At 47.7% G+C, this 13288-nt stretch overlaps 1 protein-coding gene across 1 annotated transcript in view; it reads right to left on the bottom strand.

The window, feature by feature from the left end:
- The window catches only part of MCC (MCC regulator of WNT signaling pathway), a 309233-nt gene that overhangs the window by 44639 nt on the left and 251306 nt on the right, over nt 1-13288 (bottom strand). The window contains exons 7-11 of the mRNA XM_052646856.1: nt 11277-11423; nt 10246-10335; nt 8455-8603; nt 3722-3862; nt 878-981 (exon numbers count right to left, since the gene is read on the bottom strand). Of these exons, the coding sequence (XP_052502816.1) occupies nt 878-981; nt 3722-3862; nt 8455-8603; nt 10246-10335; nt 11277-11423 (631 nt within the window). The remainder of the gene's footprint in view (nt 1-877; nt 982-3721; nt 3863-8454; nt 8604-10245; nt 10336-11276; nt 11424-13288) is intronic.

Raw genomic sequence — 13288 nt, 5'->3', positions numbered from 1 at the left:
GTGGTTTCTCGGGAGAAGTTGCTGTGGTCAAGCGTAGGCTGAGGGAGCCAGGAGGCTCCAGGACCGGAGCCCTCTGTCACTGAACCTCTGTTTTCTTCCAAACACTGTTTCTACTGTCATTGTCCCCATGTTATGTCAAGGCCCACAGTCATAGTCAAGGGTGAAGTTTTGGCAAATGCTGGTAACTAGGATGCCTTGTGTGTCTTTTTCAGTACATAGCCCTTCTAGTTACTCAGCACTGGACCACAGTAGTGGGGGGCGGTGTGGGTCTGGAGGGACAAATGATGCCAACCCTGGGGGATGCATGACCCCTGCAGTGGAGGATGGGCAGGGAGGGGAGGTGGGCAGCAGGCCCCCGGGGTTGGCATTTGGTGAAGCTGAAGATAACGAGGTGTGAAATGTTCCTCTGCATTCCTATGTCACCTGGAGAGCAGGTAGGGGGAACCCATGTTCCTTTGAATGCAAAGGAACAAACCTGGAGAAAAGGCACTGCCAGATGAGCCAAAGGCCTTGTGGGCAGCACACGGACCCTCAGGCAACAGCATCCCAGGGAGGCTGTGGGAGAGCTGGTCCCTTTCAGGGCGAACCTGGGCCTCCTGCCCCATCTGGTCCTAGAGTCAGCCTGGGAGAGTATGTTTCCCGAGACGGCCTGTTTGTTTTAACTTGTCTGTAATGCTGTTTCCACTTCAGTTCCTGCTGCATTCAACATAAACAATTTACTCACTCAGTCATGAGGAAAAAATGAAAAACACACTTGACAAGTGAATTTCATGTTGTTGGGAGGCGTGCCAATGCCAACAGCCGAGATGGAGGGCAGGAGACCAGAAGAGGTGGGGGGGACGACGAGCAGAGGCTGCAGGGGCCCGGCCACACTTACCAGGGGACGACCCCACACCGGCCGCCCGGAACTGCCCCAGGATGAGGCTCTGCTCGCTCTCGGCCAGAGCCAGGAGGAGCTCATAGGCTTCGATGCACTGCTCGCTGAAAGAGAAGCACATGGCGTCGTCAGCTTGGGCAGAGAACGGCGAGTCCCCTGCGGTGCAGTGTGAGCCCTGCCTCTCGGCATCCCTGTCCAGGTTGGCAAGGACACGCCCACAGGCACTCATGGACAGAGTCAGGGGCTCGCTCTGCTTTGTGGCCTGCTTTAAAAAAACAAAACAAAACTTTAGACTGTGATCTAGAAAAACGTAAGGGAAGTAATGAAGATGAGAGAGGCAAGCCTGCTGCTCCTTTGATGACCAGCTTGAAGGGAAAGGTGATGTGTTCACAGCGACCAGCCTCTGGGTGTGCCCTGCCCACCCGGAACGCCACACCTTGTGTAATCCCCTTCCACCTGGTTCCACTTGGTTTGTGTGACTAAGAGAATAAGGCAAAAGTGATGGGTTATCATATCTGAGGTTGGTTATTAAAGAACATGATGATTTCCATCTTGGTCTTTCTCTCTCTTTCCTCCCTTCCTTTTTCCTCTTGAATCATCCTTTTCAGAGGAGGCCAGCTGCCATGTCTTGAAGACCCTTGAGCAGCCCTATGGAGTAGCCCGTGTGGTTAGGAACTAAGGCGCCAGCCAATCGCCAGTGAAGGACCGAGGATTCTACCCGAAGCCTTTTGAAGCAGATCTGCCAGCCCCAATTAAGCTGACGCAGCTCTGGAGGAGAGCTTAACCAAAAACTCAAGAGACCCAGAGCCAGAACCACCTAAACAAATCACTCCCAGATTCCTGATCCCAGAAGCTTTGACATAATAAACAGTTATATGATAATAGGTAATTCATTTAGCAGCCCAGAAAGGGGACTGTTTTAACGGAGACCTGCCTATTCAATAGAGTGGCCACTAGCCACATGTGGATATTTAAATGAAAAAGAACTTAAGGTAAATAAATGAACATTCAGTCTCTCTGCAGGGCATATTTCATACGTTTAACAGCCATGTGCGGCTAGCAGTGGCTGCACTGGATAACAGAGAACAGCTCTATCGTCATAGAAAGTTCTGCCAAAGGCTTGTAAAGCTGCGTCGTGAAACACTCACAAAATCCCTGACAAGAGCTGGAGTATAGAGCTCTCTCTTCAGGTACGCCAGACAGAGGATCAAACAGTGACCTCTGGAAATCCACTGCTGCCCGTGGCCCCATAGGGACCCATGTCTGCACTGGATGGAGTGTGTGTGTAATACCTGAGTCATCCGGCCAAATGCCTGCAGTAGCGAAAATCACCCCCAAGCAAAGAATTGATGAGCTTCTCCACGCTGAGCAGGGGAAATGTGGCTTTACTCAACACTTAGTCAACAGACTTTTTTTAAAAATTGTGTTTACTTTCAAGTTCCTTTACTAAGAGACAGGAGAGAGAGTCCAATGACTGCCTCTGGGTGCTGGCAGCTCCCCTTCTCAAGGGCAGTTGGTCTTTCAAGTTAGAGATGCTGGGACGTTGCTTTTTCTGTACAGATGAAAGGGAGGCTGAGGGTGCAAAGAGCCTGTTTCAAGAGTAGTCACAGAGGATCATCTGTTTGCTTTGGTGTGTCTGTAAACTAACAGGATTGCTCTCTAGCTTTGGTTTCCTATATTTTGTTTTTTTTTTTTTTTTGAAGAAGTAATGTTTCTTAAAACAATACTGAATTCTTTGAGAGGATGCCAAGAGTAAGATACAGTCACTACGCTGGGACTTTGGTAAATATGCCTAAGTGGTGACACTAATATAATAAGTCTATGAAAACAATAATAAAGCTGAGATTTATAGCTATTAAACAAGTAGCAATTTAAAAATAGATAAATTCCAAAGCTGATGAAGCTGGAAAAAAAAAGTGGTATCACTTGCTCATCAATGAATGAATCACATTCATTTAAACTGGTTTTTTTAATGGGAAAAAAACTGGCAGCATGCCTGAAGAGACATGACAATATTCATATCCTTTGATCTATAATTCCTGCTCCAGGGATTTTATCTCAAGAAAAATACAAAAATGACAGTTTTTGTATTAACTTATTCACCATAGAATTATTTTCAATATCAAGAATCTGCAAGAGTCTAAATATCTTTTAGAGAAATAAGTAATAATATCATATAAACTTGATGGAAGGGATACAGTCAGTCAAAATAAATGGAGACTTTTAAGCAATTATACAACAGTTTAACAAACTGAAGGAAGAGAACGCATTAGATTTACCACAATGCAGAATATAACATGAATATAAATAAAGTCTGGGAAAAAAAGACTGGAAGAACAAGAAGTGAACTTGTAACACAAAAATTGATGTTTTCAGGGATGTTGTTGTTTAGTCACCAAGTCGTGTCTGATTCTGTAGCCCACTAGGCTTTTCTGTGCATGGGATTTCTCAGGAAGAATACTGGAGTGGGCTGCCATTTCCTCCTCCAAGGGATCTTTCCAACCCAGGGACTGAACCCCCATCTCCTGCATTGGCAGGCAGATTCTTTACCACTGCCAAAGGGAAGACTTTGAGTGATATTACTTACATGAAATAATATTTCAGTTGAACATTGCTAACAGAAACATACCTGTTTTGCTAATACCACACTCATTATCCTTATTTTCTTAATTGCTACCGAGGTGCTAAGTGATTTTTAATATTTATCACACCCTAGCATTTGCTGGTCCAGTCCTCTAGTTACATTTTCTAAAACCTTATTTTCTACTTTCATGCAGAAGCTTGCTGTGGATGCACTTCCCAGTGAAAGTGGCGCCTCACCCGCCTGCCTGCCCAACTTCCTACCTGTACTGCAGGGCCAGCCTCAAGGCCGTGGCATTGGACTCGTACTTCCCCACCAGCATGCTCATCCTCTCAGCATTGCTCTTGCATTCTTCCAGGGTTATGGTCAGAAGGTCATTTTGGGATTTGAGGTGTTCGATACGGCTACAAAGGAAGGAAAATCACGTTCACAATTTTACACTAGGACTATAAGCGTTGCCAAGATTTTAGTTATCCACTCTAGATTCTGGCCAAAATGCGTGTTAGGATATGAGCTCATTAGATGTTTTAGCAAATGCAATTGATGAGATGTAATAAATGAAGCAACTCAAAGCTGAAGAATCATTAAATTCTGTGTGAATTAGAAATAAAAACTGCCCCCTGGTTATTTCCTAACCAGTCATGGATGAGCCATTTGCCAGGTAAAGTGCTAGGCTTGGGAGATACACCATGGTAAGGAGCCCTAACCTTCATGAGAGTTAAGACTTAGATGCTCCAATGAACCACCCTCCACCCTCCACAGGGACAAATGAAAAGCAACCTTTACACTAAGAGCTAGTATTTGTTAAGCCCTTGCTCAGTAACTCTCCCAATAGCCCTTTGAATTAAGTATTATTATCTCCATTTCTCAGAGGAGGCACAGAAATGTTAATCCTTGGGCTCTGAACCAGACAGGTTGACCCCAGATCCTTGACTCAGAATGCTCACTACAGAGCAGGAGCAAAGGATGGATCAAGGAGTGAAAAAGAAACTGCGCTTATGGGGCACCTGAGTGGCAACTGTGGCGTGTATCCAAAGCTCTTTCCAGCGTGGAAAAACTACTACTGGCAGGATAATCAGTGGATAAGGATAAGTTTTATAAAAATCAGAACTGCAAATTCAAGGCAGAAGAGTTTATGGCAAAGTCAGAACACAGATTAGGGAAGCCGAAGCCTTCAGCCTGTTTTCTGTCCCAGGACGCTGATGCTCTGGATGCGGTGATTCACTCCCCACAGGACGTGCCCATCTGCAGTACTCTGATTACCAAGTCTTAAAGAGACATAAGGTTTCACACACACAAAAAGGTAAGAGTTTGGAAGCCATCTGCTTTGAGGATCAATCTTAGGACCACGCATCTTAGCACATATAACTAAGACCGTTGCGTGGCTTTGGCAACAACAAGGTCAATTCGATGTAAGGTGTTACAGGGAACAGTTTTCTGTCTTTGTTCACATGGCGGCCTCTTCAGAGACTTCCCATCCTCTCATTTACTTCTTGACTTGCTCCAATTACATTCAGTCCCTACTAATTAGGTGAAACCAGACCTCCATGTGGTCAGTTCTATCTCAGACAGCACCCCTGTACTGATGGCTCCTACCTTTTAAAACATCCTCCTTCATTTGGGTCATGACAGGTGTCTACTGGTTTTCTCCCTGCCGAAAGGTCGTTACTTCTCCTGTCTCCTCTGCTGGCTCCCTCTTCTCTATAGAATCTGTGACGGTTGACGTTCCCTTAGCACTCAGTCCTAGGGCCACTGCTCTATCAGCACTCTCCCCTGAGGGTGATTTTATCCAGCCCTAAGACTTCCACAGGCATTTATGTCCCCAAGGCTCCCAGATTCTTAGTTCAAACCTTTCTTTTAAGTGCCAGTCTCACATATCCAGGGTTTCACACAGACACCTCAAATTTAACATGGGATTCTTGACTTTCCTCTAACCATAACCTCCTCCATCTTCCGCATCTCAGTAAATGCCAGCACCATACTCCCGACAACAGAGGTAAGACATCTGCGAGTCTTGAGACCGCCCCTTTTTTTATACATTTGTGGATTTTTATCACCACACATACAATGACCCCTTCAAATTGCCTCTACTTGGCTGTGCTCGTTCACTGCAGAACAGGCTCAGTTTCCACCCCTGCCCACCCCTTTCCATTCTGCACATTTAAGTGAACTTTTAAAATTTAAATCAAGTCTGTTCTTCCCCATACATAAAACGCCTTAACAACTGCCAATGGCACTTTGTCTATGACCTCAAATCCCACAGCCCACCCAGCCCTGACTACTTCACCACCTTGTCTCATGGGGCGCCTCCTTTCACTCATTCTGTTTCAGTTCCACTGGGATTGGGGCAATTCAGACTTCACACCAGCCACTTCCCAGCCCTGAAGTTGACAAGTTGGCCCTTAAGACTCTTCCTGGTCTGTCACATGGCTGTTCCTTTCCCGCCTGAAAAATCTCGATTGCTATTTCCCCACTTCAGAGATGCCTTCCCTGTCTTTGTACCTAAAATCAAGGCTACCTTTTATTTTGTCCCAGTGTCATATTTACTTGGAGCTTTCTCATGTTCTTATTGGTCTGTTTTTGCTTAACTTTCTTAACAGGATATAACTCCATGAAATCTTGTCTGTTTTACTTTCTTTGGCATCCAAATAGCCCAGCACATAGTAGGTGCTTAATATCTGCATGCTGTGTGCTAAGCTGCTTCAGTCGTGTCTGACTCTGTGCAACTCTGCGGACTGTAGCCCCCCAGGCTTCTCTGTCCATGGGATTTTCCAGGCAAGAATACTGGAGTGGGTTGCCGTTTCTTCCTCAAGGGTACCTTTCTGGCCCAGGGATTGAACCTGCGTATCTTAAGTCTCCTGCATTGGCAGCCAAGTTCTTTACCACTAGTGCCACCTGAGGAGTCCAAAACACAACAATACTTTTGAGTAGGCATGACCCATCCCATGCCTCTGCCACACACACACAAACACAAGTTAAAGGCTGTCATTCTTTCAGAGTGTAACCGGACTCCAACTTTGAGATAGGTAGTTAAATAAAAGAACATACTGGTAGATAATTTACAAGGACTCCTGTGTTCTAGCAGTAGCTGTGATAATACAGAAAGCAATGCAGAAGAGGTGGACAGGGGTTGACCAGCTGGGCTATTTAATAGCTCTGGACTTGAGGCAAGTCATTCAGTGTCAAAACATTTGCTTTCTAATTTGCAAAATGGGACTATTTCTGCCCTCCCAAGTTGAGGATTTAGGGTTGTCTGTGAGTCTTTGGAAAGCTGTTAAACTCCATGACAGTGTGATACAGGCACCAAATAGTTCCCCCTTCTTTGGTCTCTTTTAGGTGCATATAATTGAAGAGAAAGGACCTCCCTCAATTCAACCACAAAGCAGGCTTGTTAAATCCCAGAATCTGCTGAGAGGAGATCCTCCTACACAGAGGGCCCCTGAAGGCACCTGACTTCACTCAATTGCAAAGGGCATATCTGATTCAATTTTTAAGCACTCCCCTGCCTGGGATACTGAGAGCGCTGCTTGTTTACTGCTACAAGGCAATCATCAGGATTGCCACTCTTAAGCATTTTGGATTTAATAAGGAAACCATTTAATTTCAAGATTTAAAATGACCTAGATTGCCACATTTCCTTGGTTCTCAAGTACTATATTAAACAGCTTTCAAATCAGGGAGGACTAACAGGATAATTCAATTTATTCAGGTTTGCCATACACAAGGGGAATGGCATGACGCAATGGTGGGTGGGGAACGGCATCCATGTTTCTTACGGGTTGGCTCACAAGCCTCTCCAGTTCTTAGTAGGCACCCCCCCGAAGACGGCTGGGTGAGGGCAGCCGCTGCATGCTCGGCCGCCATTCAGCCACTGTGGGGCCAGGTCTGAGTCAGAGCAGTCACCACAGCTTGGCCCTGCTCCTTCCCTTCTGCTTTTTTAACAACCCTCTTTCATTGCTGGGATGACATACAAGCCAGTCTTTGCCCAAGAGGCAGGAGGACAAACTCAAACCACCTCCGTCATAAGATCTGGGAAGAACCCATAAAACTGGGCACACAGTTCAATTCTTCTAAGCAGGACAGTTAGACTTACTTAGAAAATCTGAACTAAGTAGGATAGGATGTAGGGATGGGAGGATGTACACATTTGTGAAAAGCATAAATACAATGAGGCAACCCTTGACTGGAGCAGGGAGGGTTAGACCAGCATGCCCGGCCCACCTCAGGAATGTCTTAATCAGACCCCTTCTGCCGACTCCACATCCCAGAGCTGGTCTCTCTGGTTCTCAGTAGAACCGGCTTGCACGCTAGGGAGCCGTCTTGCCATCCTGACCTACTTGTCATTGCATACGGACTGCTCCTTAGTTTGTTAGGGCCAGTGCACAAGGGAAAGAGGGAGGGGAATTTCCTGGTGGCACACTGGGTAAGAACCCGCCTGCCAGTGCAGGGGACATGGGGTCGATCCTCGGTCTCGGAAGATTCCACATGCTGCAGGGCGGTGGAGTCTGTATGTCACAACTCCTGAGCTCATACACTGTGGCCACTGAAGCCCCGAGAAGCCGCCGTAATGAGAGGCCTGTGCACCGAAACTAGCGGTTGCAACTAGAGAAAGCCCGAGGGCAGTACAAAGACCCAGCACAGCCAGAAATCAGCAGAGAAACAAATATAGCAGCGTGTTAGAAAAGAAAGAAGACATAGCCCCTGGTTCATAAATTATTTAAAGAATTTAAAACAGTGCAACTAACACTTAAAACAGTGACAGCAGAGCAGTAAAGCAAGTGTGGATCCTTCTAAGCACGAGGCCCTGTGCATTTGATGACAGGTCACACAGGCCCACAGAGCCGGCCCTCCTGTGATGAGCAGGGTGGTGGAAACTCCCACCAGCTCGACAGCATCACATTAAGCCCTAATGCATAAGCCAGCCTCAACGGATCTTTGGGATGGGACTGGAGTTTCCCCTCAACACCACCACCGAATATACAGGATTCCTCCTTACCTGTTCAGCCGCTCCGTTTCCACCTCAAATTCTCTAATCTTGCTTTCCGAGATGGCAGATCCATGGGAGTAGAGAGTCTGGAAGATTTCCTGAATGTTGGAGCAGTCCTGAAGAGAGTGGGCCAGGTGCTCTGCCACGCTGCTGGACACCTGAACAGGTGAGCATTAATTCCCCTCTGGACAAAGCCACTTCCGAGATGGTGGGCCCCAGGCCCTTGCTTCCCAATTTAAACTGTTAAGTTTTAAACAGTTTAAAGCTGATGTTCCTTGAGAATTGAGCACCAGGAGATAGCGACCCAGATGTTTTTCAATTTGTATAATATAATCCTAGTATAAAAAGTTAACTACTGTGAATTCAGTACACAAACAGGGTCAAAATGCAACTGCATCCGCTAAGCTGTGTCTTCAACAGCAGGCATGAAAGATCCTGAGCCTTGGGACCTAAAATTCTGTATATTAAATAGAGTCTGGACACCCTTTCTCCTTCCTAAACCCCCTGCCACCCTCAACCCTTGTCTCTTGGCTGTTGTAGTGAAGGTGAACATCCCATTCCTTCACTTTCATAATTCAGCTTTGGCATGGAAGATGGGTGCCTGCAATTTCTGCCCAGTGCAAAATTCTAAAATAGGGCCTTAAAAGTGCTATTTCTGTTTTTCCCCATCCCTAAGGGTCAAACCAGTCAATCTTAAGGGAAATCAACCCTGAACAGTTGTTGGAAGGACTGATGCTGAAGCTCTAATATTTTGGTCATCTGAGGCGAAGAGTCGACTCATTGGAAAAGTCCCTGATACTGGGAAAGATTGAGGGCAGGCGGAGAAGAGGGCATCAGAGGATGAGATAGCTGGATGGCATCATTGATGCAATGGACATGAACTCGGGCAAACTTTGGGAGATGGTGAGGGACAGGGAGGCCTGGCATGCTGAAGTTCATGGGGTTGCAACAGTCAGACACAACTGGGTGACTGAGCAACATTCAGTTCAGTTCAGTTCAGTCGCTCAGTCATGTCCAACTCTTTGTGATCCCATGAATTGCAGCACGCCAGGCCTCCCTGTCCATCACCAACTCCCGGAGTTCACTCAGACTCATGTCCCTCGAGTCAGTGATGCCATCCAGCCATCTCATCCTCTGTGTTCCCCTTTTCCTCCTGCCCCCAATTCCTCCCAGCATCAGAGTCTTTTCTAATGAGTCAACTCTTAACGAGGATCAAATAACTGGATTTTCCAGCCTCACCCCCAAATCCTCAAAGACATCCCCAGGGAACTGAAATTATTCTCTTTTCACCATACATCAGTTCACAGCCCCAGGGTATTCGGCACTCTACAAAACAAAACTCCAGAACTGAGCTGGAAGGTTCCGGTCTGTCCCAGCATCGGCTGTACTTCAAAGGCAACGATCCTGCTCAGTGGAGAGCACCTTCCCTTTCAAAAGGGACATGCGAATAATCAAGTTCTCTTAGAGCTTCCTAACTCACTCGGTCTCTGGGGAAGCAGGGTGATATAAAGCAAGTATTTCAAGACTTTCATCTGTATTGCCAGTAACAAGACCTCAATCATTTCTTTCTGAATGGTTTCAAGTAGAGAAACAAAAAGTTTCCTTTAAAGCTGAAGGGGTAATTCACTACCGGCGAACCACTAAGCATTTTAATCTGACCCTCTGGAAGGAAATCAGGTATGATTCCTTATTAAAATCACCTGGTTTATTGGAGGGGCCCTGGGCAGTGCTTCTGTCGTGGACGAGCCACTGTGTGGTTCTACTATGTGGCGAGTCCCTTTGCTCCTCATAAACACTCACCCCAATGCTGCTGATCTCTGAGCCTAGGACTGGCCGATCAGACGATGAAGATTCAGACCTGGTCTTGGAGAGCTTCACCCTCTCGGCGATCTTAACAAACAAAACAAAACAAGTGATCGAAACACAACACACGCCACTCCCCATATAAACTACTGACACTGTGTTTATACAGGGCTACTCTTGAACCTTGGCAACTAAACCATCAGTTCTTAAAAACGACTCACGTGTCTGATTTTTCTGCCACCTGCTTATTAACTCATGGTTTTTCAGCGTTAGTACAACTGACATCTTGAGTTGGACATTCTTTGCTGTGGGGGACTGTTCTGTGCACTATGAGATGTTCGCCAGCATCCTTGCCTTCTAGCCACAGTACTCCAGGTGTGACCATCAAAAAGGTGTCCAGACATGGCCAAATAGCCCTTGGGACAAAAATCACTTCTGGCTGAGGAGCACTGGTGAGACTTCATAAACGTGATGGCTGACAACCAACCTTGTTGCAGAGACTGGCGGGGCTACCAGGAAGAGGACATGTAATCATGGGAAGAGTCTCTCTGGGGTGGACTCAGCATAGGAAGGGGGTTGGGGGCTGTGGCTGAGAATGGCGGGGCTACTTCTCACAGCTGCTGAGGCCTGCCCATCATCGTCATCTATTTTTCTGCTGGCAGGGCTGTCGTTTCTGGGAGTGGGCAGATCACCGGTTCATTCCTCAGGGTTCCCCTCCTGGGCTGAACCATGATCCTCGAGAGCAACTCTCTACCCACCCTGTGACAAAACATCTCACTCTCCACAACGACGTCTCAGCTGGGACAGGCTCTGGCCCGCTGATTAAAGAGAGCTGGCATCCAGGTTGCAGCCGAGAGAGACTTAAAACTATTAGTGGGTTCTCTCTTCCTGCAGCTCCAGCTCGGGAGGCCTACGCAGGACCCTGGGAAGCCCCTCAGGGCCCGCTGAGCTAATTGCATGTAGGCACAGCGGCCCTGCTCCACAAAGGCTAGGGCTGCCCGATAACAGGCGGTGTCCCCAGAGCACACCTTGGCGATGGGGATGTCATTGCTGCTGCTGCTCGTGCTCAGTTCTCCGGTGCTGGGGTTAACGGGGCGGTTGGCGGAAGTGAGGCGGCCAGGGCTGGAGGGGCCCGTGGCCTGCACGCTCTGCAGGCGAGTTTGAAGCTCTCGAACCTGAAATGACAACACCTTCAGACACAGCGGTAGGCTCCCCCCCCCGCCCAAAGAGCAGAAGGGCCAGTGAGGGGGAGGGTAAAGCTTTCATTTATACGAAGAAACCAGCTTCCCTGAAAACCGAAGTCAGCTGAGTCCACATAAAGGGCACTGATGTTCTTAACTGGATCTGCCAGGGGCTGGCCAGCATCTGCACTTCACAAGCTGGAGAGGAACATGTTTTCTACGGTGCTGGAAGCTTCCAGCACAAGGAGAAGGGCCATCTTTAAGGGATGTTCACTCACTCAGTCTCCTGTGCCTGATACAGATGGCACTAGAAATGGAAACCAGGATGAAATCTGTACTCGTGTGGAGTTCAGAGGACAGAGATCATTTCAACACGAGCACATGCTCATGCTATAAATATCAATCCAGGGTGGGTGTGTAGGAAGCAGGAAAGAGGAAGAACGTGGCTCCACCTGAAGTCACTGCGGAACTGTCTTTGAGCACAGCCTCCCAGGTGGACAGGGCTGTAATGGATGAGATGAGTGAGGCGCTGGCTGAGGGGCTGGAGTGGGAAGACTGGCTTGGAAGAAACACTGTCTGAAGAACTGCAAATTATTCAATATGCATGGGGTAGGAGAGAGACCTGCTCTGGGAAGGAGGAGAGGCTATGGTGATGAGAGGGAGTTGGTACCCATGGCTTCTTCCCAAGGGACTTCGAGATGGGATTATCCCAGGGACAGTAGGAAGGAATACCTAATTAGCTCTTCAGTGTGGAGAGACCCAGGGCCCCTCAATTACATTTAGAACACACATCTACCTGCACAGAATTTAAATGTCCCAACTCTGCTTCTCTATGGTTATGGCTCACTGATATACAAAGGGAGAAATGTTCCAAGCAAGTGAAGATGATTATTAGAAACTGGTCTTTCCGATGACCCTGATCACAATTTGATCACTGTATACAATGTCAGTCTTAAAGGGCACACTGACCGCAGCACCCAAGGGCCCTTACACATGGGTACCAGACCCTAATGGGAAGAATCAGCACCAGGACATCTAAACCCGGGTTTTCCCAACCTATCAGTGCACCAGAATGTCCCAAAGGGTTTGTTAAGACACAGAGCTCAGGGCCCCGTCTGCAGAGATTCTGATCAGCAGGTGGAGACCACACCTAGGAGTCTGCATGTCCAACAAGCGCCCAGGCAACGCTGGTGCACCTGGCTGACGGCAGTGACCTGCGGGCGGCCAAGGCCTCACAGCACTCGACATCTCAGACCCCACAGAGCAGAGCCGCCCGGCTGCCAGCCCTGAGGCCTTCCAGGCAAACTGTTGTCTAAAAGCAGCTGGAGAGCTTTTCATCTTTAATATCTTGGATGTCTCCACCCTGCTGAATTGGGAACCAAAAGTAATTGAAATTTCAATAATTCATTAGCATACGAGAAGCCAAGATAGGAAAAGTCCCTCGGAGCAAATTGCATTCAGTGGTGAAACAGCTGAAAAGTGCCCAGTAGCTGGCTCTGCGGTGGCGTCCAGTAACTGCGGGCTAACAGAAATGTGCATCGTCCCCATAAAGAACCACACACAGGGCTGCCCTCAAAGCCGTCTAAACACCAGAAAAACACATGCTGTCAAATCAAGTGGGACTGCTGCTGAGAGATTACAGGGCTCATTGTGGGATGGTCCTGATCAACTGTGCCTCTCTGTGCCCGCGGCCGAGGGCAGGATGCGTTTCTCCATCAGGCCAGCTTCCTGGCACCGGGAAAACCACAGTGGTGGAGACCGAGGGTTTCAGGTTCTACTGCTGTGAAAGCCTGATGAGGTCCTAAAAAGCAACAGTGTTACCACCACTGCCGAATCTAAAGAGTGTCTGAAGTGAAGTG

This window comes from Budorcas taxicolor, chromosome 10 (assembly GCF_023091745.1).
Source record: "Budorcas taxicolor isolate Tak-1 chromosome 10, Takin1.1, whole genome shotgun sequence".
Lineage (NCBI taxonomy): Eukaryota > Metazoa > Chordata > Mammalia > Artiodactyla > Bovidae > Budorcas > Budorcas taxicolor.
The sequence above is the reverse complement of the archived record's forward strand: the minus strand, read 5'-3'. Positions and strand labels throughout refer to the sequence as shown.